General features: G+C 42.4%; 1 protein-coding gene across 1 annotated transcript in view; it reads right to left on the bottom strand.

The window, feature by feature from the left end:
- Window positions 1-25,135, bottom strand: part of hdac4 (histone deacetylase 4) — a 125,810-nt gene that overhangs the window by 21,817 nt on the left and 78,858 nt on the right. The window contains exons 8-20 of the mRNA XM_069698901.1: window positions 19,061-19,189; window positions 18,716-18,822; window positions 17,698-17,817; window positions 17,115-17,328; window positions 15,904-16,121; window positions 11,575-11,808; window positions 9,889-10,075; window positions 9,347-9,480; window positions 8,486-8,588; window positions 6,582-6,628; window positions 2,505-2,612; window positions 355-410; window positions 5-92 (exon numbers count right to left, since the gene is read on the bottom strand). Coding sequence (XP_069555002.1) covers window positions 5-92; window positions 355-410; window positions 2,505-2,612; window positions 6,582-6,628; window positions 8,486-8,588; window positions 9,347-9,480; window positions 9,889-10,075; window positions 11,575-11,808; window positions 15,904-16,121; window positions 17,115-17,328; window positions 17,698-17,817; window positions 18,716-18,822; window positions 19,061-19,189 — 1,745 coding nt within the window. The remainder of the gene's footprint in view (window positions 1-4; window positions 93-354; window positions 411-2,504; window positions 2,613-6,581; window positions 6,629-8,485; window positions 8,589-9,346; window positions 9,481-9,888; window positions 10,076-11,574; window positions 11,809-15,903; window positions 16,122-17,114; window positions 17,329-17,697; window positions 17,818-18,715; window positions 18,823-19,060; window positions 19,190-25,135) is intronic.

Here is a 25,135-nt window from a genome sequence, read left to right as displayed (position 1 = left end):
TCACCCAGTCCACGATGAGGATTTTACTGACGTTGAGCCTCTGCTGCAGGAGCTTTGCTGCTATGGCGACCGAGTTGAAATAACAGAAGCCCCTGAAAATCAAAAGAGAAGATATAAACAAGACTGTGGCATTTCTGAATTGTATTGACAAGCTTGAATAATACACCTCTTAAATACTGTCATCACATTAAAGTCAATCTCAAAACTTTGAATTCAAGCGGTACAAGAGGATGAGGCAAAAAAAAAAAAAAAAAAAGAGGTGAAGAAAGAGGGGAACATAAGGACAATATACCTGCTGGAGGGAATTCAATGTAAGGGTATCTTTTTCTCTTCATGCATTTTTAATTGACTTACATAGGTGTGCTCTCCTCAGCGTGGTGTCCAGGTGGTCGAACTACAGCAAAACCATTCTGTCAGGGGAAACGGAAATCATTCACACATTACACACAGACCGTCACGGTCCTTGAAGGTTTGTTCTGTTTGACCATAAACCTGCTCCTTTGTTTCTAATCATATTCTTTCTGTCTCCTTGAAAAACTGAGGGGTCAGATGAGCATGAGCAGTCTTCATCGCTTTCAAAAATAAACTGGCACATGCGGAAATACACACATGACAACTCAAAGACTGCATCTGAATATATTACTTTCCCGGCCCCATTATTTATTATCCTGTAAGGAACATTTGGTGTCAAGAATGTGTGCAGCAAAAAAATAAATAAACGACACAAATACATAAATTAAAAGTTCAATTATTTTCCTTTCATGACACCACCTTTATCCAGTATGCGTCGGTCAATACTAAAACTAAACCTATTCTCACTATTATTCTAAAGAATGTCATCTTGCCTTACCAATTGAAAATTGTGCACATAAGTACACATAGAAACCGATGTTGCAGTGAGTCGGTTAAGGGAATCTGTGGTAACGCAGCCCTCCCAGCAAACTGTTTTTGGAGGCTCCCGCTGCTATGTGGGGACATTAGATAGATGTTTGGGCTGATGTAGAGCGAGAGAAGCTGGACTAATGATGTTGGGTCAGCTGCTGTGGATTAGCAGCCAGCCGGAAGATTACTGTGGCGACAACTGCCTCAGCTGGTTTAAGGACACCCACTTAAAGAACACAATACCGTACGTATGTAAGTGTATGAGAGGCGAGGAGGAGGTGGTGTGTTTCTCTGTATAGGCGACAGAGGAAAAATAACAATTACATTACTACAGATGTGGGGAGAAACAAAGAAAGCAGCACATGCAGAGACAAAAGTGTAAAGTGTGTGTGTGTGTGTGTGTGTGTGTGTGTGTGTGTGTGTGTGTGTGTGTGTGTGTGTGTGTGTGTGTGTGTGTGTGTGTGTGTGTGTGTGTGTGTGTGTGTGTGTGTGTGTGTGTGTCTTGAGTAGATTTATGACATTCTGTGGAGTTCACAGAGTTGTTGGTGCAGGTGGAATTTGGTTATTGGGCTGTGGAGGATCCTCCGAGGACCGTCTGCATGTGTGCAAGCATGTGTGTGTGTGTGAATATGTGTGTGCACATGTGTATGTATGACTAAAGACTAGGTTAAGCTCAGGGCAAGTCAATGCCTGTGAACTTTAACCCTAGTTTTAGCAACAAGTCTGGGTGCGTTATGCAGTTGGTTTTCGTTTTTAAACTGTGATATTGCCAACGGTGCGAAGTGCTGCATAGAAAGAGAAGATCAAGCCCATATGATGAGGGCAGGTGCGCTAGCAAAACACAACCAAAAAAACATGTGGGCATTAGTGTGGCGTGCTACCGTCTGTCTCTAAGGAATGTCATTAGTCTGTGGTATGTTGGTGCTAAGCTAACGCTAAGTGCGACGGCTGCTCTGCAGGTGGCTTTGGTGTAATACCAATAAAGGAGGCCTGTTAGCGGGGACTGCTGGCGTTTGCGGTGCCTGTGCACCAGGCCTCCCTGCTGGGTTCAAACAGTAAGCAGCCACTGCCAACAGACACATAGGAAGGAGGCTGGCTAGGGGTGGGGGGCAAGGCATGACGGGGTGGGGATGTCTGTCTGGAAGGTGCTAATGATGGTTCTGGAAGGAGGTTTCTGTGTTTGGAGGTGTGGATAGATAGTACAGCTCCAGTGCAGGAATGATATATTCATCTTATAGCACTGGGCATTAGAAGGTTTGATTAATTCACGATAAATATTCTCAATCAAACATTTGTGTATTTGCTCTGCCTTGTTCTGTCTGTAAGAATATGTTGTGGAGATTCAGGTTGAAAATGGAACAAGGCGGTTGGACTCGTCACGGAGACTAAAATCAAACCAAACCAAAAGTTATTGTCACGGCTTTATTTTGTCGCAAAGTTCATCTCAGCCTGGTTTTATATTCCATTTAAAAGTTATTAAATGGACATATTCACCCACACATAAAGGCCCCACAGACATGACAAACACATAAAATCCTTTAGTCATCCCGATATCTAAAAATGTACTGTAGCCCCAACAAACAACCATGACTAATTAATATCCAAAGAACATCCAAACCAACCTTCAGTTCTCCTGATGCTACTTTGAAGACCAGCTCCACCACAGAGCCGACGGCCAGACGAGCTGCACTGGACGAATGGACCTCGTTCCAAATGGTGTCACTGTCCACCTGCCAACACACACAAACACACAACACGTCGTGTGTTGTTTATGTGACATTTTTAAAGGGAGCAAAAATACGCAACTTCATACAGCTTTCCATTTATGTATTTATTTGTTCATCAAGGAATATGTGATGGCGTCACTTTCAGTACTTCAGAGGGACAGAGATCGTAAAACTATGAGCACATTTGAAATCATTTAGCTTGTGTCATTTCACAGGATCAAAGTTAGTCTTTTAAAGGGTGTCTGCTCTGGGTGAAGAAGCGACAGTGTAGGAAAGGCTGGAAAATGTATTCAGTGGACGAAAACAATAGAAAAAGTACGAGGCAGGAGGACATATTTAGAAGCTTAATAATGCAGACAATCTGCACGTAACAGAACAGATTTTTTTAACATTTATTTTAGTCAGAAGGAGATGATACTATCACATTTTAAACAGAATCAAAAAATATTCCTCAATTCACAATAGAGACAAATAGACATTAAGTATGGGGATTACTTAAGGTGTGATAGAAAGGCTGACTGACTTATGGGTTGGCCGATCAAACGTTATCGGCGTATACATTGTCTGATATAAAAACTAAACTTTTTTACAGAACGTAAGGCAGGAAAAGATGCTTGGAGAACTTTAGAAATTGTTGTATTGAGTGTTTTTAAAATGATAAATGATAAACTGAAAATGTGGATATGTCGTAATGTTAAGATGCCAAACTGTAATATTCACTATTGGTGGCTTATTGACGACCTGGTTGTAGAATATAGAAAATAACAGAAGTGGAGCTAAGTTATTAAAACAACCTAAAAAAAAATTCTGCATTTATTTGATTATATTATTGTATTAAAAAAAATATTTCCAGATTGATTGTTTGTATGTGTATGTGTCTGTGTGTATTTGTGTTTGAGCACACACAGACAAAAGGCAACCATTCAGTGGTCAAGTCTGATTAATGCTCAGCCCCCCCCCCCCCCCCCCCGGCCCCGATCACAACAGTACATCCACGCATACGTACACACATGCATACAAGTCCAACAGGCCAAAATATTCTGCGTGATTGATTGTACGCAGGGCCATGCACAGGATAATATACACACCCTCCATCAGGCATGGCAGATACTGCGGGCAGATGGAGGACATGATAAACACAGAGAGAAGATGCTGGCAGAGGAAAAGAAGAAAAAGGGAGGTCCGCGTGTTTGAACTGTACACACATGTGCACCGCGGGCCGATCCTGGAGCTCCAGTGAGGCTTTCTGATGTAAACCACGGAGCTCTTCTTCTTTAAATATGTTAACTTTAGAACCTGCCAGTCACTCGGCCTGTCAGACAGCCGGGCCCTTTCATCCGCGCCGACCGGCCTTAAAGCCAGTCGACTGACCGAGTGGAACATTAACCGCCAGCCACCCAGCCAGCTCCTCTGTCCTTCAACCAGTCCGTACGACTCGGCAGCTTTTCAGCCAACCGGCCCACTTTCCTCCTGTCTCCAGTGACGGAACTGAACAAAGCTGGATGATTACTCCATAATAACATCCACAGAGAAGAAAAACAGTGCTCTTCTTAAGTTAAGCCAAGAGAGAGTTTGTCATGAAATAAAACTGTGGAACGTTTAGCATTGACTAAAGAAACTAAAAAGGAGGGCGCGAGGATGCATAGAGCGCGTTGTTGCCGAGTGACTAATGGATTGAGTGGAAGACAGTATGTGGTAGCCGAGTTATTGACGGAGCGAGCGAGCAAACGAAGAGTCTAGTGAGTGAGTAAATGGGAAACTGAATCATATATACAAGTCAGGTTAATGAGCACAAACAGATGCTGCTCTAATGCTGCATGTGGAGAATGAGTGGTTTATTATTTCCCATGTTGATGTTAGTTTTGCCTCAAGCCAAGAGTGAGGGACACAGGCCAGTCAGGAAAAAGTGAAAGGGAAGCTGTGTGTGTGTGTGTGTGTGTGTGTGTGTGTGTGTGTGTGTGTGTGTGTGTGTGTGTGTGTGTGTGTGTGTGTGTGTGTGTGTGTGTGTGTGTGTGTGTGTGTGTGTGTGTGTGTGACGGAATGATGGTTCTCAACAGGCTGACAGCCTAATTTCAGCCTCTTTTCTCTGTAAATGTGTGTGTGTGTGTGTGTGTGTGTGTGTGTGTGTGTGTGTGTGTGTGTGTGTGTGTGTGTGTGTGTGTGTGTGTGTGTGTGTGTGTGTGTGTGTGTGTGTGTGCGCGCGGGGCGGGGGGGGACTTGTACGTGTGTGTATGACAGGAAGACAACAATTTAGTCTCATTTGCCATTATAAAAAGCAGAACAGAACAGCGGCGAGCTGAGGCTCTTCTTGTTCCCACCAGAGCAGCAGCAGTAACCCCAAAGGAGGGGAGGGGAGGGGAGGTAAAGGGAGGGGGCGGAAGGGAAAGGGAGAGGGAGAAGACCTGGACGTATGAGGGACATGTTAAAGACCTGGGGCAGTACTCACAAAGTTTTCTTTGACAAAATTCGCCGAAAATTCTCAGAATTGTTTTTTTAAGAAGTTTCCCGGAAAGTTAAGAGTAGATCCTGTTAAAGATACCGTAAAAGCTATTCACAAAGCATCTTAACCCTTAAAAGACGTCCTGAGGTGAAGAACTGTTGGGAGCAGGGAGGATCATTTTTAACAGGCTGAAGAATTTCTTAAGCAGTGGAGAAAATTGAGAGAAATCAGAGAAAAACTCTTGAAACGGTGAATGATGGCACATTAATGAAACTACGAATTACATCGTATAGAGATAATGTTTGTGCCGGAAATGAAAGTGATCGCAGCGCAAAGATATTTGGTAAAATGAAAAAGGACTCGAGTCTGTTACAACCTTCATCAGCAGTGATACAAACAAAAACACGCTTTCACAGCCTCGTATTGGCACACAGTTAATTCAATATACACTGGATGTCACTGTCCATTCTGTGCCCATTATTCCCAAGATTGCATTTTTTTTTGGATGAACCAAATACATCTTTTAAAAAGGATGCGTCACACCTGGAAACGGGGTCGAACACACCTCCTCATGAAGATAAGGGTTTTTGTCCTTTCCTTGCTCAGAGTTGCTCTGGGAAGTTTCCTAAATCTATCCTAAGCTAAGTCTCCTTGCTAAAAAAATGTTAAGCTAAGCTAGGAGCTGTGTGGGAGGATTTTAAGAATGTTTCTGAATACGGCCCCTGGAGATGTAGAAAGAGCAAGTAAAGGGGGCTTTTCCAAATGTTCCACATTGTAAAACAGACATTCAAAAAAACTTTCACACACATACAGGTGCAAGACTGTTCTGACATATCTGTTTCTAAAGACAGCACTTCCAGCCATCTAACTCATTGCCTTCACACACAAACATACCCAAACACACTGCTATGCACACAAACAAAATCATACCTCCCAGCACACGCACATGCACACGCACACGCACTCACACTCGCACTCACACACAGCTCGTAACATCTGGTTAGAATTACGAACACAACGGAAAGGCAAGCAACAGCTTATGTTGCCTCTGGTCCTTGAGGGGCAGTGTGTGTGTGTGTGTGTGTGTGTGTGTGTGTGTGTGTGTGTGTGTGTGTGTGTGTGTGTGTGTGTGTGTGTGTGTGTGTGTGTGTGTGTGTGTAAGTGTGTGTGCAAGTGTGTTAAGATTATGTGTGTTTGTTTAGTGGAACAAGAACAAATGGGACCATTATTTAGGCTGGGGGGCAAAGACAGAAGGTGAAGGAGACGCAGTTATTATACTAGTATTTGATGATGCTGAAACTATGCTCATTTGCTTCAGAATCAGATGGAGCGCTGCCAGATGGGTATTGATTAGATTTACACAGTGTTGTAAAAACACAACAGTCTATTACGACAATTTTCCACTGAATAAACCAGCGTGACTAACTATGGCCATTTCCAAGAAATATCCGGCACACAAATTACAAATGCTGAATTAAATTGTGAATATTTGAACGATGAATAATTTGGCGAACAGAAGATAAGCGACTCACCCCGATGCCTCCACATGGTAACCTCACAAACATGGGGCTTATCGAACCTGAAAGAGAAGGACAGACATCGAGAAGTTCGACAGAGTAAAAGGTTACGGGGTAAAGAGGTAACTTTGTGGACTCACCAGTTCAAATGGGTGCACAACCCCTAAAACTGAGCGTTTGACTTTGTGACCTTATCGAGCAGTGAGAGTACACAGGGACCAGCTTTAATTGGGTGAGGTGAAGAAGAAAAAGGTATCTCACTGACCTCATAATCAAGTCTGTCTTCATGGAGAATCAAGAGTTTTGGTCGTAAATGGTTATGTTTATCATTTAAAATAGAAATCAGTAAACTTCAGTTTTCTGACATGTCAGAAAAGAAATTTGATCAAACTCATATCAAATGCAAACTTCAGTTTCAATTTACTAACACAACCATCTTTTGTGTCTGTTTTATACTGTATTTATACTGCAGATGTAGAAGTGCCTTAAGCTGCAATAACACCAAGTACCACTAGAGGTTGGCTACAAAAAGCCTCCGGCTCCATAGACTCCCATTCAACTGGTCTCATAAAATTCTAAGTCAAACGTTTTGTACCACGAATTACTTCAGTGTTGTTAGTTAAAGTCACTTCTCCTTATTCGTTTTCTGGCCGTCCATCTGAAAATAATCCTGTCATTAATGAGAGAATAAGCTACAAAAAACAGTGTTTTTAAGGGCGTGTCTGTTTGATTGACAGAGCTGTGGTGCAGTCGGGTTACCGACTATCGGTGGGCGGGTTTTGAATGGCGGGTTTCCAAACATAGTGTCAGATCCACCGCTCGCTCCCCCCCAGCTCATCCAAATATGGTCACTACCGGCTCCAAACCGCTCGGAACTAGCAAAATGGCGCCGGTCAAAGTCTGAACTCGAAGTTTCATAATGCTTGTTCACAAACCAATGAGAAGCATCACTGTTGGTTGCTGCTTGGTCTGTATACATATTAATAACTGTGTACAAAAACTTCATGTCAAACCTTTTACTTCAGCTGCAGTTGCTTTCCTTTTGACTTTGATCTCGCTGCTGTGTTGTCTGTAAAATGAGCAATTCTTAAAAACGTGAAACTGATGTCAATCCAGTGTTGATAACTGGACCTGTGTAAAGTTTCATTACCACACCAGCAGACCTCTGAGGCTCAACGGGCAGAACGTGGCACTCATATTAGGCAGGTAAAGGTTCCAAGTCTCACCGAGCCACCCGCTAACTTGCTACGAATACATGTGCTCAACAGGGTCTGACAAAAAGAAATGCTCCCTCACGGATATTTAATACAGTGTCTTTCAATACTTTAATCCCTGACTAGTTGCCACCTTTTATAGCAGTTTGCATTTTCACTTTCTTCTTCTCCACTCCGATTTCTTACTGCGTGCACTCCTGTGTAAGTGGTAATAATAAGAGAAATTTATGTCTCCACTGGAATGAAAGCTAAGATGACCACTGGGGTTTGTGCACATATACTCACACACACGCACACAGGCTACCTTGGCTACACCTGCACTTTAAGGCCAGACCTAAGTGACTAAGCAGCCCTTTGCGACGTCGAGTTTAACAGCTTCAGCGGGTCCTCGCCTTATCGTAACACCTCCAGGACTTTATTAGAATAGACCTTTTGTTATGACACGGTTTAAACATTTAAGCAGATTCCTTTAACAGACGCTGCACATTCATGGTATTTACATGACCGCCTAGTTGGAGACCTTACTGAAGGCTTTAACATTGCATGTATACTGAGGTCCTACAAGAGAATATGGTTATTATTCACTACACTCATTCATTTCAGAGCTCCACCGTTTAAGAGTAAACTGGTGGGAAGTCTGTACTGTAGGACTGTAGAGAGAAAAAAAATCAAGTATATTTCTGAATACAGGGAAGCAGGTCTTACAGTCTAGTTTCTGCCGCAGTGGGTTGGTTCCGTACAGTAAGACGTGGGGTTCAGAGTGGACTGTTTGTAATTCCTCCAGCGAGGCCTTCCTCCCACGGATACACTGAAAACAGAGAAGAATACAGGAGAACAAGACACAAACAGGTATTCAGATTAGGTCTCCATATTTGATAACCAAACTGTTATGGTGACATAAGAAGATGGAAACAAGTGAGTGAAGTGCTTCATGAAGGTGGATACACTGTATGAACGTCACATTAGCATCTCCTGTAATTCCAGGATAAGAGTGCATATGGTGTATTGAAGTCAGACGAATTAAATCATTTTTAATCTTTATGTGAAAGTGTGTTGTTTTTAATGGTAAAGCCAAGAGTCAACAGAAAATAGATTAATACTGCCCCCTCCTGGTTGTGGTAACAATCTGCACTGGTGATGTGAAATTAATCACAACTGACCTTTCAAATTAAAGAATATATATATATATTTAAAGACTTTTCAAATAACAAAATAGTTACAATACAAAAAAGAATACAAAGAAGAGAGAAAATGACACAAACACTGCTGATATAAAAAATTATTTCCCGTTAGACAGCGTAAAAGACCAAAATAGGATTAAGATGTTGCGTATGTATAAAAGACATGAAAGTTATTTTATGGGCGTCATCTCAATAAATGTAACGTAATAGCCTTCCATGTGTGCATTCGAAGACCAACCAGAACTCACTTCTTCCTTTGAATGCTGGGTACTGATCAGTTTGTGTACATTTTGTACAGCAACTGTGTTTCCTTGTAGTTGGTCAGTTATATATTTATCCATGACACCATCAAGCCTTGTCTCCTCGATCAAATCTATGTCCCTACCTCACAGTGCGCCTTGAGGCCTGTCTCCTGGAGTCGGGACCAGATACTCTGAATGCGGCCAGCATGCTCTGGATGACTGTTGGTGTTACCACACATGCACTGGTGCTTCTGCATCAAAGAGTCGTACACTAGACCTGGAAAACACATAAACATGCACAAACACATATAAAGAGGTTCTGGGTGATTATATATCTTTGACAACAGGGATGAGAACAGATTCCTACAATCACACTGTAAAACGGGGAGTACCTTTTGCACCTGGCACATCATAAACTTATGAGAGAATTACACTTGTAATGGTTTTTGTGTTGTCAGGGGGGCCTCGATGACTAGCAACAGCACTGTGCATATACAGAGCACCTATATGTTGACCAATCCTGCTGTGCATTTCCAGGAATCAGTGGAATGAAAGTATGTCTGTACATCACTGATTACCACTCTGTTTCACGGGGAAACTTCATGTAAATGTAGTGCGCACACTAAGAATCAGAAGCATCATTTTGCATTTAGCTGCAGTGTGTTATTATTTAGTTTCTACAGACCTGTGGTAAATCGAGGCTTGGCTGGCGGGTCTTGTGCTACCAAAGGGAAAGAGGCTGAGGCTGGAGAGGACTGAGCCCTGGACAGCGGCCGATGTCCAGCAATGTTGACCGATAACCCGGCTGCTTCCACGGACGCTTGGTAGTTCCTCAGCTGGTGGATCCGCTGCTGCTCTAATAGCAGAGCCTGCTACGCTCATACATAAACACACACACACACACACACACACACACACACACACACACACACACACACACACACACACACACACACACACACACACACACACACACACACAGATATGTGACAGTTGGACTGCAGTATATTTATCATGCCAGCAGATGGCACTAGATACATGCACTTTCCAAGCTGCTGTACTACATACTGTAAGCTGCATTAATACAAATATTTTGTTGCAGAGCGACATGCAAGTTTTCTGTTGTGAAGCAACATTTATTTGAAATGACTCGTTATTAAACGTGAGCTCTTTATGTGAGCCTTCAGTTGAAAAGAGTACAACTTTACCTTTCTGTCTTTTGACAAGTATAATGGATACTTTTTACCTAAAAACGCTTTATATTACAACTATTCTCTTCATAAAATAATAAAGGCAGATGCCTCCACACCTAGATTATTATGACCCATCAAATTGCTTACAAAAGTACAAGGTGATAGACTATGAAACGTACCTAAGGCTGATTTTATTTAATTGTCTCTTCTAAGTGTTTTTTAAGTATCTGTTTATACCTGACCTAAAAAAAATCCCAGTGCCCTTTCTGGTCTGAAGACTCTCACCCAGCAATGCTGTTGTTCTATTCTGATGGGCGTGTCTGCCTACACTGTGGGAGCCATGGCGACAGTGAGAGGAGTGCCTGATTAAATTTGGCTGAGCGGACAGCAGGGATGGGCTGGACAGATGAGGACACGGTGTCTTGATTGTGCACAAGTGTAGCTTCAGATATATTGTCTTTGATGGGGTGTACAGTTTATTTTTGAATACTTGCTAGTAAATGTCCACTATGAGTCATGCAAGGGACTATTTTGGAGGAGGTAGACGTCCTAAACTGGTCACAAATAGTACAATACATTTGTATAGTATTCGTAGTGTGTGTGTGTGTGTGTGCGTGCCAGAAAGTGGGCTGGTCAGTCAATGAGGAAGAAAGGAAGATCGAAAAATGGAGTGTAATGTTTCAGTCAGTCAGTAGAAGCTCCATCTGTCACTGCTGTCAGGCTGCTTTTGCCCATTTGCCTTAAAAAAAAAAAAAAAAAAAAAAACACTAACAAATCACTATGAGGTGGTCCCAGTGGAAAAAAAAAAAATCCTCCACAGTGTCGAGTTATTGTCAGCCTGAATCATCATGGATACAAGATTAGATAATGTAACGTAGTGAAATCTGATGCCACATTTGAAAGAATGCACGATTAAAATGCAAGTATCTTCTTTCTTCTTGCTATTTTTAAACTGGGGTTTTTGAGAAGCAGATTGAACTTGCTAAGTTTACATTTTAATTGTCTAATTTCACGCTCATTCAGTCTCCAATTTCCATCATTTACTCTTCAGCTTATTGTCCTCCTCTTTCAATCCGAGTGTCTTTTTCTTCTTCCTGACATTCTCCTTCTTCACATGCATCTTCCTAAACTCCCACCTGCACCTGTCCTTCACTTGCTCCCCACCCCTCATCCCTTACCTGTTTAAACAGGAAGTCCTGCTCCACCTGTCTCTCTTCCTGCTCCGGGGGGTCTAGAGGCTCCTGCTTGATGACCAGCGCCCGCAGTAACCCCGTCTCCTGCATGGACGAGGAGAGTCCCTGGTGCTCCCTGAGCTCCTCTTCCGTCTCCTCCGGGTGACTCTGGTGCTGCCTGCCCGGACCCAAGGCACCAGAGCCCGCGGCCGAGGCCTGGTCGCTGGGCTTGGACATGAGCTGGAGGACGAAAAGTAGTAGTCCGGTCAAATGTCTGACAGAGCATCTGCATAATTGGGGGTCTGATTTTCATGGTGTAATGCCTGCTTGAAATAAAAAAATAACTCTCTCAGATAAAAAACTGTCTGCTAAACGTCAAGCCAATATTAGAAGTACAATTTTTTTTTAAATAAAAAACAAAGACAACCAAATCCAGTCAGATAGTTTCAACAGTTTTAAAGTGAAGGAGGAATTGTCTTTTAAATTCAGAGGACGTCAGGGACAATGCACGAGGCGAGACAGCTTGCTCCACTGAAGATGTTTTTAATTCCAAAAATAGCTGACTGATCAGTTTGAGTGCAAAAAAATAAACCTGCAAGACCTCAAGTTTAACCAAACAAAAACTAACATTAGCCAGGACCTCTTCACTGTTTTTTTGTAAACACGGAGATAAACTCGATCTGCACTCTGGACTCTCATCTGTGATTTTTTTTGCTCTGACAGAACCTAATGTGACTATTTTGTAATTCAGCTTGAGTTCATCGTGCCTGAGCCTGTAAGAGAAAAGAACAAAAATGAAAAAAACGAGCAAAGGACACGAGGGAGAAAGAGTGGAAGGATTGTAGAGGGGTGATTGCAGTAATCTTGTTGTGGCAGCTGTCCCTGTCCCTGTCGTCAAAGCCCTCAACCTTGATGTGCAGGTCATGATTGGACTGGACCACTGTTTGTGCATGGAACACACACACACACACACACACACACACACACACACACACACACACACACACACACACACACACACACACACACACACACACACACACACACACACACACACACACACACACACACACACACACACTTGGCTGGCATATTGCCCAGGGAATGCTCCATTGACGTCAGAGAGCAGGCTCTTGCCTCATCCCAGTCCCTGTTCTCCAAACAAACTCAAAACACTCACCCACCCCTGCTGCACTGATTCTTCCTCCTTTCTCCTTTTTTTTTTCAACTCCTTTCCTTTTAATAGAGGAAATAGTTGCTGAGATATGAACCATAAGGGGGACAGCCACTAAATAAGCCTGTTAAATCAACTGGAAGATAAAGAGAGAGTGGGAGGTGGCGAGGGGAGGTGGTTGTATACACAAACACTTGACACTAGTTGACTCTATGCATCTATCTCTCGCTCTCACACACACACACACACACACACACACACACACACACACACACACACACACACACACACACACACACACACACACACACACACACACACACACACACACACATTTAAACAACAATATTATGTGAGTGACTACACCGCGGAATGGATGGTAGACAGCAGGCTCATGTTGGAGCCGTTTAAAGAGTCTTTCATGCCTTTCTCTGCTGCCCTTTTGTCTGACTGTCAAAGTCAGATTTTAAAAGTTTTCAGGAAGAGCGTCCTTTCAGTGCTGATTTGACAAAAAACAAAAATTGAACAATGAAGGGAAAAAAGGCTGCAGATGAGTCATGTTTTACAAAGTGGTACATATAAAAGGGAGACTAGACCAATACGATTCAAATATAATGATAGCCATGATCCTTATCTCTATGATAAAAACTGGTATTCAAATCATGCTGCAGAGAGTTGGCTGGGTTATGGTACTTCCTCATGTCAAACAAAGAGTGTATGGCAGATTTCATGAACTTGGATAACTTTTATGACTATGTTCATTAATAGGAACAACAAACGTCAATGACTCGCAAGAGACATGTTATGTATTTCTGTAAGAATGAGAGTATTGGGTGATATAACTGTAGTGACTGTTGCATGGTACAATTTAAAAATAGATAAATTATTGTGTTAGCCAGAGCTGCAAGAATTTAGGTATCTGTAGTGAGATGCCTGATATAAAATATGACTGTCAGAATATTGTTTTGCAGTTCATACAGGGCTTATAATTCAAGAAGTCACAAACACAAAAAAAAGCTTTTCAGCCATGAACCCATAAATAATGTCAATATTTGAGCATCATCTATTCCAGCATCATACAATTCAGTCAGTCAGGGTTATTCTTATTTTATCACAGATTTCTGCCTTTGGGGACTGGATGAACACAGACAAACCATTCGTTCAAAAAACATTCATTGATTGTAACAAATGACACTGTCAAACATATCTCAGAAATCATCACAGGTCAAAGGATTTTTCTTGTTCCCTTGTGATATTTGAAATGACAAGTTGCATTTCACAGTATGAAACGGGCAAGATCATTTAAGTTAAGTGACCTTTTCAAGCAACACAGAACGTCAGCTCGCTCCTGTTAACCGAACATCCAGCATCCTGTGTCAGTCCTGTAACAGTGGAAATAGTGTTTGTGTAGAAAACGGGTGACAGTTCCTGCTTAATGGTTCATTGCACCAAAAGGCAGTGAATACGTAGAAAAAAGATGTGACAGGCCCGTCTATCAAAGGCCTGTCACGCATACCAATCTAGACAAATGTATCTAGTATTATTAGCTTCGAGTTATATGGGATGAAAATGGTTTGCCTTTGGGAAACCCCACAACACAAGGAAATCATGCAAACTTCATACAGACAGTTGTCAGCTGCTCAGTAGATTCAAATCCAGTATCAGTTTCCTGTGAGGGAGGTTGGAAACAATATTCAAAAATAAATTTCAGTAACTGTAAGTTTTGTATAGCAATGCAAATCTGATGCAAAACTTAATGCTCTAGAGATCGTGGTTACATTGTTGATGCAGATTGAACATATTTATTTTTAAGAAAGTTAAAGAAAGTAATGGCTATAACATCAGTGGCAGCTACAGTAGATGTCTTTATCCTTGTTCCATATTTACGCACTCACAAAAGTAGCGAGGTAATAATTTGTCGGTGTTCTTCTGTTGTAAATTTGAATACGAGGTGCACATTCTTCGTGATCTGTAGAGAAATGGTTTGCTTCAAAAACAGATCTGAGGAGCTTACAGTGTGAGTTTTTCTGCACATGACGGGCGTTTACACATGTGGTTTGGGTTTACAGGCATTATAAACGTTTGATGTGTCTGAATTATATTACAACAATTATTGCTGGAGAAATAGCCAAAGTATATCCCCATGCTCTCATTTATCACGTCTCACCAATGATTTTTTTTTTTACCCCAAAATACAGACCCATTAAAGGCAGACAGAGAACAAACATGACTTGTCTGGAGATCTCTGTACTCGCTACTTTAGATTGTGTTGTTGTGTGTTTTGTTGTGGATTACTGTTTTACACCTGCGGAATAAATATAATGTTTGGGGTTAGAGCATCTGTAATAGAAAGTGCCCATTACCAATTGTGCAAATGTTCTTTTTCAATGATTGTTCTCTGTAAATAAGAAAACAACCACACAAACAACCAGAAGCAATACAAATGTCATTGTGTCATAAAATATTAAGATTTTTAGAATAATCGTAATGTCCAAAAATCAGTTTCTGTTTTTCAATATGCCATAAAAACTTGAAAAAGAGCACGAACAAAATTTCTGTGTTATATGAAAATAACATGGTTTTACACTTGAGCTTGACATAATTAGCTGGACCCACAACAGCCTGCCATCCAGAAGCAGAGGGAGTCACCAACAGCACGACAACCCAAGATAATGGAGCTTAATCCTCCAGGACTTTTAGCACACACACACACACACACACACACACACACACACACACACACACACACACACACACACACACACACACACACACACACACACACACACACACACACACACACACACACACACACACACACACACACACACACACATAAATGCATATGCAAACACAAACAACCATCTCCTTCTCTACATTTACCCTATACAGACACAAACTTCCACAGTGATGCAGTGAGTCACATTTCCTGTGTGAGCATAAATGGAGGCAGCTTCCTCTAGTGCACAGTTGCCAGGGTGACAGAGGAGAAGTAGGGACACATGAACACAGACAAGAAAAACTGGCTAAAAGACTTGCTGATTGCAGGCTGATTCATGCTGCTCTTGAAGAAAGGACAAGATTTTCAGACATGAACCAAATCAGTGTACAAATACTCGTACTACTCAAACACAGTTGTGCACAGTTGTGTGTCGAGATACCTTGTTGATGATGATGTGCTGCTGCTGCTGCTGGAACAGTTGCTTGTGCTTCTCCAGGAACTGCTGGTGCTGCTGCTGGACAACCAGCTGCTGCAGGGCCTGGGCCTGTCCGCACTGCTGCTGCGGCAAAGGGGCCGACTGGGTTCTCCCCAGGGGACGGTGGCCCCGCACAAGTTTGGAGACAGAGGGTGATGGCAGCGGTAGCCCTCCCAGACCAACTATAGAAAAAAAATAATAATAATAATAATCATCAGTATTTGGACAGTTACACAGTTTTCTCCTCAGGCTGCTGAACTTCAACACATTCACCCTGCATTAAGAATTGCGTACTTTTTCTTTTTACTTTTAGTACGTACTGTAGCTTAAAAGGAATGTACTGTTGCATGTAGTATGAATACGATTGGGACATACTACTTCGTCATAAAAATGCGTCTTGAATTTTGACCCTCGATCCGTAGCACGGCATTTGAAGTAAAGAGAAAAAGGAAGCCATTTGGAACGTGTACGCTTCCTTTTATTGCCTTTTCTTCTTCTCCTTCTTTCCTTTTGTGGGCGGAGCATCAGCGCCACCAACTGTCTCGGCGGCTCAGTCGATGTGACATCGCCACACAGAAGATTGTGGGTCAGAACAGCCAGAGTAGCATGCTGGCTGCAAAATTCATCCCTACTACAAAATATGACGTCGAGGATGTAGGAGGACATCCTGGTACTTTTGGCATACTATGTTTAACATACTAAGTATTGGAACATACTAAATCTTTTTCTTGCGTACTAAATAGTACGGTAGTATGGATATTTGAATGCACGGCCAGTTTTAAATAAAGTAAGCATACTATATCAAAGTGCCAAATTGTAGCCTTAATTTTAGTGGGTTTACATCAGTATAGAAAGTACTGTGTGGGAAATATTCTACCAAATGTTTAGGGCTCCATAAGTAGTTGGGGAAAAACTGCACACATGACATCAAACAAAACCATGTGCCTCGTGTCAGTAGATCTTCCCTGGTGATCCTTTCCCAGGCTTGTAAATGTCCAAATATTTACGGTCTTGAATTGTATGTATATCATCCTACTAAGATTTATGTCGACATGTACTGCACCTGGGAACCTAATAAAACTTTAAATCATTCAAATCTTTTGGTGATCCAAACACCACCCTCTGACTGCCTGAGAAGTAAAGAATATACTGCATATGTTGCAGTGACTACTGACCCACTGGATTGTGGCTCTGCTCCAGCAGTACCATGTGTTGGAGGAGGGGGTTGTGACCCGCCGTGCCCCCTCCGGCCCCCTCTCGCTCCAGCGCCGAAGATGCCAAGTAGGAGGGCAGGTGGGCAGCTGGCAGGAAGGGAGGGGTCAGTGGAATGCCCTGCTGTAACGCAGGCAGCGCCAGATGACTCTCACCATCTTGGTGTCCCGACACCACCTACAACCAGAGGGTTGCGTGGAGGGTGAAGAAAAGAGGCAGGCAGACAGAGAGGGAGGCGGACAGTTGGAGAGGTGAAGGGGTCAGATGAGAGAGAAAGCCAGTGAGATGGAGAAAGACGGAAAGAGGCACGAAAGGCATCCTAGCGCAAAAAATCTCTGATGAGATGAAATCCAGTTTTAGACATTGAAAGCATGCGCTGAGCCTAAAAAAGAACAACTCCTGTCTTTGTTTAATGACACCCACCATTATTCTGTGTCGGAAACTAACTGGTAACGAAATTTTGGTGCACGTTTTGCGAACTGTAGATTCTTTATGAGTACTGTTATATTGCATCACGGTATAATATTGCATATAAAGTGTACTCACAGAGCTGGCAGGACCTGTGGCTGGCAGTCCTAAAGTGATGTTGGGCAGAGATGGTGAGGTGTAGAGAGAGAGCTGGCTGATTGAACCTTCTCTGGCAGCCAACCTCTGAAGCAGGGAGGCCTGGACACACGCATGCACATTAACATGAGAGTATTTCCACAGTACAGACATGAAGCAGACACAGTAGTACATAAAGTACATTCATTTTACTGTCTTTCTTCTGTCTCTCTTTTCTTTGTGAGGACATTCAATGATGTAAATTCCATAACACCTTAATCTAACCTTAAGCAGCACAACTAGGTGCCGGATTCAGACCCCTTAACCAAACCTGGTTTTAACCTTAACCCTACATACTCTTCCAAATGTCATACTTGCCTTAGTACACTAACAAATAGTGCGCTTACATGTTAGGACTCTTACTCGTGCAGTGCAGGAATTTTGACAGAGTAGTGGTGTTTCAAATCACACACTGCCGTTCTACACTTACTGGAAATGACCTCAACATGTGAACACAACATCCGCCAAAATATCTGCAGCTTTGATTTAAATTTTACTCCGATTTAAACGTGTTTTCGAGCCCACTGTTTTAACACACTCAATAAACACACTCAAACACTGTTGTGTTGTGTTCAGGAACAGCTGCAGCTTCCTCAAACGCCTTAATTTGAGACTTCTTTAAGTCGTGGGTCCTGCCCCTTCCTCTACGTAGCCAAGATGACGACCGCCTCGGGTGCAAAGTGTCCAGCGTTTCAAACTTCTTTCACGCAGTACAAGTCTTTAGCTCTTAAACAGCTCTTTGAAGGTGTTTGAAAACACAAAAACCTACAAAATTGTCCTTACTTTGTCAAAATGTCCTCACTCTGATGGACTAAAACTCAAAATGAGCCGCAAAATGATAGTTGTACGAGTATACACGCAGAGATTTCGACTTTCATTAAAACACACTGACAGCAAATCTCCTCCTCTCTTCCTCATTGACACACTTACAGACACACATGGAGAAACATGTTTTTTTTACCTCTCCTGGGCTGCTGGAGATTGTGACCCCGTTCTCACTGGGGATGTTACTGGAGCTGTTGTTGGGCGAACTGGGACCTGAGCCTGGCGCACTGTTGCATGCAGACTCTTGAATACACACAACACAGAAATTATAAGGATTTTCTAACAAGCTAGCATGCATCTAACTGCCAACCAAGTAAAATATATTTATTTTAACAGCATGACACAGATATGACAATAAATATCACAATCCAATTACTGAGGTTCCAGATTACATAGTTTTTTTTGGATCTTTTTAAATTTTTCTATTACTAATATGTGATCTGCGTCATCCTAATCACGATACCACCTTAAGAGTACTCACCGGCCACATCTAGGGAACGCTTCTTGGCATTGGTGATGGGTCCGTCCTTCCTGCGGAGCAGGGGGCTGCTGCGACGCTCCGTCACCTTCTGCTTTAGCCGGGAACGAAGCTTCAGGTTGGGCTCAGAGGCTGAAACGACACAAACATCACACAGATTTAACAAGGTGGAGAAGTTTCATTCTAGAGTACCAAACAGTGATGCAGACTAGATGAAAAAGGTGTTCAATGTGTTATCTGTTCCAGCCCGCTTAACACATGTGTCGCAGATAACAAAGTGGATAGAGCTTAAGCTGTATCAGTGTTAAATGTTTGATTTTCAACTGAGCCAAAAATGCAAAAAATATGGATGTGTTACAGTCCAAATTAGTCCGAAAAGCGCATTAAAAATTACAGCCTCACTAAACTGCTACTCTGGCACTTGGCTTCATGGTAGATTGCTGGGTCGCACAAGCGGGAGCTTGTTCGTTGGCATGTAGTGGTGCTAATAAGCTTGTCCCTATAGGCCACACTGTATGCGGTGGCTGACAGATTTGGGAGCTGAAGTTAGCCATCATCATGTGACAGTGGGAAGCACCGCAACAACAGGGGGAGCAGCCAACTGGCAGCTTTCTTGACCCCGTGCTTAATGATGCTGCCTCCACGCTCTGCTAATGAACACCGCTTGTTTCCAGACACTTCCAATTATATAAAAAAAAAAAAAAGAAAAAGAAAAACCTGAGAGTGTGTCTTTTTGGTTTGTGCGTGCATGCGTTGGTATGCCTGATTTTATATTTCTTACAAACAAACACACCTGTTCTGGATTTGCTGTGTGCTATGGAGCTGCATGGGCGAGTGCTACACGAGGTGTGCAGGAAGAAGAAGAGGCTAGTTTACACTACATTCTGGGAATCATGTCACGTAAGAGACAGAACCTCTTCTGGCTTTGGTGTCTCTCTGCCAGACTATACCAACAAACAGGCCGTTTTTATTCCCTCCTCTACTGGCTTCCTTCCGTTCAATTAGTTAAAGCTGGACGGTTGACCAGCGGTTGACCCCCCGTATTATCAAACGGACCATGCTACATCCATTAGCCTCGGAGAAGAAGGTTTGTTTTTCTGGTACGGCCAAGTGAAAGCAATTGATTCTTCTTTGTGTACAGCAGTGATGCAGTCATTCCGTATTAGAAGGACTCATTCTGGGTCATTACAAACCCTCTGGCCCCTGAAATCCTAATCGAGATGGGACAAGACACTGAGTTTTTCATGTACTTCAAAGAGGTGCAAGACACTCTCATTATACCTCCTAGTCTGTGGGGATAATGTGCATTTATAATGCGGAGGTGCTTTTTCAAATGCACTCTCGTTTTTAAGGGAAACAATGCTGCTGAACGTAGGAAACTCAATTATTAAAAAAGGGCTTCTTCTAAGTGGAGGGCACTCCTCCAAAGTCTTTGTTAAGAGGGAGAGATGGGTTGGGTCAGGATGAAATGTGAGGCATTAGGAGGAGAAAGTAGAAGAGGGAGAAGAAGAGCAGAGTGCATGCTGAACTGTAATAGTCTGACATATGAACATGATCAAAATTACAGTATTGTCATGATTATAATGACAGATGAAAGAAAACAATCAGAGTTTCTCTGTCTTTTTTGGTGAGTTTCTGATATATTACAAAAAGCATTCATTGTTACTGTAATGCAAATTATTCAGCATGAATTTTGTATTTGCTGATGAAGTTTGTAGTCAACATACAACCAACATAATTTAGCCTCATTGATTACCAATGTGCTTTGAATATCCCTAAATGATAAACCCTTGATTGTGTTAATGCTGGCAGGAGCAAATCAACCACCGTGCTGAGACTTGTGCTCTGTTTATTACTGTTCTGGGTGGTCTCCTCATAATACCCATTACAATCAAAACAGCTCTAATATGAGCCGTGGTGTTGGACGCACCGATATCAAAAAAGTAGACACGAGTATCGCTCTGCACATCTGCTGAATCATACACAAACAGGTATTTTTCGGTGTCAGAGGAAAGTTGATTAACCTCCACAGTGAAGACCTACAAACACTGCGTGGCAAAAGTGAAAGGAACTGACGTAGTAAAAACTGAAGAGGATGGTGTTCAAGGTCGTGTTTGTGCCTCCTCAGTGATCACAAAATAGATAAATGAAAGGAATGGACGGAGGGAGAGAGACAAACTAGGTAGATGGAGCAACTGGACATTAGAAGGATGATTGGAGAGCGGTGAAGGAGACGAAGAAGGACGCTGAGGTAGGGGTGTGTGTGTGTGTGTGTGTGTGTGTGTGTGTGTGTGTGTGTGTGTGTGTGTGTGTGTGTGTGTGTGTGTGTGTGTGTGTGTGTGTGTGTGTGTGTGTGTGTGTTTGCTGGGCACCAGTCGCCACGGGTGTGTTCACCTCAGGACGCAGTGACTTTGAGGGGTGTTAATGCCGACTGGGCAAAAGCACACCAGTGTGCACACGTGCGAACACACTCGCTGCAGAGGGCCCAGACGAGCTTTACTGCTGATGCTGGCATTTTGTTGCAGCCCTCCTTCACCTTCTTCCATCCCCTCCTTTCTCTCTCGCTTCCTCTGATGCCCCACTTCTCTCTTTTCTCTACAATTACTTTCTATCTCCTTACATTGTTGAAGCTCTATGGGCTCAGTGTAAGCAACCACTGGCAAAGATGGACGTACTGCCTTGTCAGAGCAGAGGTTATTGTCCTATTTTATGTTGTTTATCACTTATAGATAAAGTAGCATTTCTAAAATATTCAGACTTTTTTTTTTTTTTAAATTTACACCCTCTCTTGCCAGGACATGATGTCAGATAACATCATGTCTTCTTCTGTGGTCTTGCAGTTGTGATAATAGATGGGAAACTAACTGCTATGGAAAAAATGTAGCTGGGACTTTACAACCCAGAGTCCTGGCATGTTCAAGGGCATTTTCATGCTATCCATGGATGGCTATGGTATGGTATGACCATTATATTCTTATAAGAGACATTGCTCCATTGTGGCTTTTGCGTTTCCTTCACTGTGCTTTGCATCTATATGTGATTTCTTATTACACAAAGATGCTCAAGACCAAAAACTTTTTCTTTGAACCCTTAAAACTGTACAAAATTAACATTAAAAAAAATCTGCATAAGTGGTACTTCATACTTCAGTAGTGAGTTGACGAGGGCAACTGGCTCTCTGATAAAAAAAAAAAAAAAAAAATACTGAGTTGCTCATCTGTTCTGACAGATAGGAGGCCCGAGCTGCATGGAGTCATGCTGGGGGAAGCCGTGCCACTCCGCCAGGGAAAAAGGCAGAGGGAGGGAGAGATTTATGGAAATCAATAGGGGGAGTTTGCTGAAACTAATCAGCAGAGCTTCCGAGAAACGTCGTATGGATGATACATTAGATAAATAGAATAGATGCACATAAACAGACAGACAGACGTATAAACAAACAGATGGATTTCTCTCATTTTGCGTAATTTCTAATAACATGAAAACAAATAAAGTGGATCATATTGGCTATAAAATGTAATTCCAGTGAAATTAGTGTATAAAACAGGGCATTGTGATTAAAAGACATCAATTCTTAGTTATAGTTTCCAGAAGATATTTGCCTGCAAATTTGACATCAAAATATTGAAACATCTCTCTAGTGTCCAAAGAAATAGGATATGAGCATAAGACACACAAAAGATGGCTGACTGACTAAAGAGCATGGAGCTGTATGGGCACCAAATCATGGTTGGTGAGTTTAAAAGTAGGATTGGAGGAAGACCATAATGTTAACAGTCATCCATATTGTCATTTTCTACAATAAGACAGAAATCTACTAACTCACTAAATGTTCTCTGCACTGAATAGTATGTAAAACATAAAGCTGTGTATTGAAGGATCATTTTTCTCCCTTAAAGGACAGTTTTTTTCCTCCCATCTTTTGTGGAAATTGTTGAATTGTTGGGTTCCTCTGTATAATGTTGTAAAGTTCTTCACTGTGTTAAGTGCCTTGATATAACCGGTGTTGTGATTTGGCGCTATGCAAATAAAACTGAATAGAATTGAACTGTAATGGATAGAACAAAGACCAGGAAAGTGTGATACTGTACGCAGATATCCTGCACGGTTGTTGTTCAGTGTTCGGGACCAAGTGTGGTATGGGAATGTGTGTGTGTGTGTGTGTGTGTGTGTGTGTGTGTGTGTGTGTGTGTGTGTGTGTGTGTGTGTGTGTGTGTGTGTGTGTGTGTGTGAGAGAAAGAGTAAGGCAGAGAGGGGGTCAGCGTGACAAGTCTGCCTCTGTCATGAAGCCCTTACAGACTTCCTGTCACAGCATTCAAAGTGGCCCTCTGTGTTCTAGCAGCCATCATCACAAAGGCCCTCAGACTCGGACAACGAAGCCCTGTTGTAATATACTGTTCGCCTGAACTCACTGGACAGAAAGAGTTTTTAACATACATTTATAATTCACCCCCCAAAAAAGAAAAAAAACGTCATGCGTGACAGTTCCAGGCGTCAGAGATGCGCACAGCCTTGGCGACCACCGTCACTATCACTCACTTCCTATTGGACACAGTTCATATCTCTGTCAGCCGGTTTAATCTGATCTTTGTCTGCTCACTATTGACACAGCAGCTCCTCAACACCCATGTGTGTGTGTGTGTGTGTGTGTGTGTGCTGTCACCATTCCCACGTCTGTGTCTCAAAGATAATGACCAATGTCTTCAAATCCCGAACACCAGTTCTTCTAAAAATATGTCACAAACTGTTTCTGTAAGTCGTGAATACTTCTCCAAAGAAACTTCCCGGATTACATCCGGGTGTGGAAGAAATGTGAAACTTGCAGTCTGAGTATGAGTGCCAGGAAAAATCATTCCTGCCTCCAGCTCGCAGCAGGTGGGCAAGAGTGCAGAGTACACAGAGTTTGGCCTCCAGCTGTGAGAGCTGCCAGCGATACAGCCAAAGCAGCTGCTGACGCTAAGTGAATAATCACTGCTTGGCCGCACTTCGAATGGACAGATGGACAGACTCCGATACGTCCAAAAGGCAGGAAGTGTGGTTTTTACGTGCCTTCCAGGACACTTCACAGACGTAGTCAAGAGTAGCTTTGAATGATCTGTAATATCTTTGACTGAATGTGTCAGTTAACATCTGTGTGACTGATGTCTAAAACGAGCAAAAAGCCAACGGACTCTTTCCAAAAAAAAAAAAAAAAAATCCCTTACATTAAACTCTTTCGACACCTGATGATGCAGCAATAGACTGTCCAAAATAATCAAGTTCAGGCTCTTTTATTGTGACCTCAAAACCAGGAAAAGATTGTGGCTGTTCCAAATGACGTACTTCCCTTCGTACACTAACAACTAGTGCTCTGACGTGTTTCATATTTGAATTTCGACAGACGTGTTGTTTCAAACCGTGCACCGCCGTTCTATACTTACCTTCAATATTTGTCACATTTGAACGCAACACCCGCCAACATAGCTATAATTATTTAACCCAGAAAATAATGTGTTTTCGTGTCCTCTCTTTAAATGCACACAATAAACACACTGATGGCTTCAATCCAACAGCAGTATGATGGTACTTAGTGAAAAATAAAAACTTTTGTAACAGCTGCAGCTTCCTCAGACAGCTTAATTAGAAAATTCATTACCTCGATGGTCCCTCTCTTTCTGCTACGTTGCCAAGATGGCGATCATTTTTTTGGACCGCCTTGAGTGCATCATCCGGGTACTCGTAGCGCACTGCGTGTTTCCGTACATGTGCACGTACTAATGCACTCAAAATAGTAAGTGTTATGTAAGTTATATGTAAGTTCGCCATTTGGAACAAAGACCAAATTTCGGAATTGTTTTTAAAAAAAAAATTCCAGGTTGGGAACAATTCCCTCCTCAAATCTTTTCTGACTTGCCTGACATCTTGCTCGTTGTCGTCCTTTCCACACTTTGGTTTTACACATTTAACACAAATATGACAACTTCGCTACCTCTGGACAGAGCCAGGCTAGCTGTTTCTCTGTTTCCAGTCTTTAAGCTGAGCTAACTCACCGCTGACTGCAGCGTCATATTAACCACACAGATGTGACATTGGCACAAACTC

Source organism: Brachyistius frenatus, unplaced genomic scaffold (genome assembly GCF_029030835.1).
Source record: "Brachyistius frenatus isolate BFR_SWC_R1_liver_20210118 unplaced genomic scaffold, ASM2903083v1 Contig_28, whole genome shotgun sequence".
NCBI lineage: Eukaryota > Metazoa > Chordata > Actinopteri > Embiotocidae > Brachyistius > Brachyistius frenatus.
The sequence above is the reverse complement of the archived record's forward strand: the minus strand, read 5'-3'. Positions and strand labels throughout refer to the sequence as shown.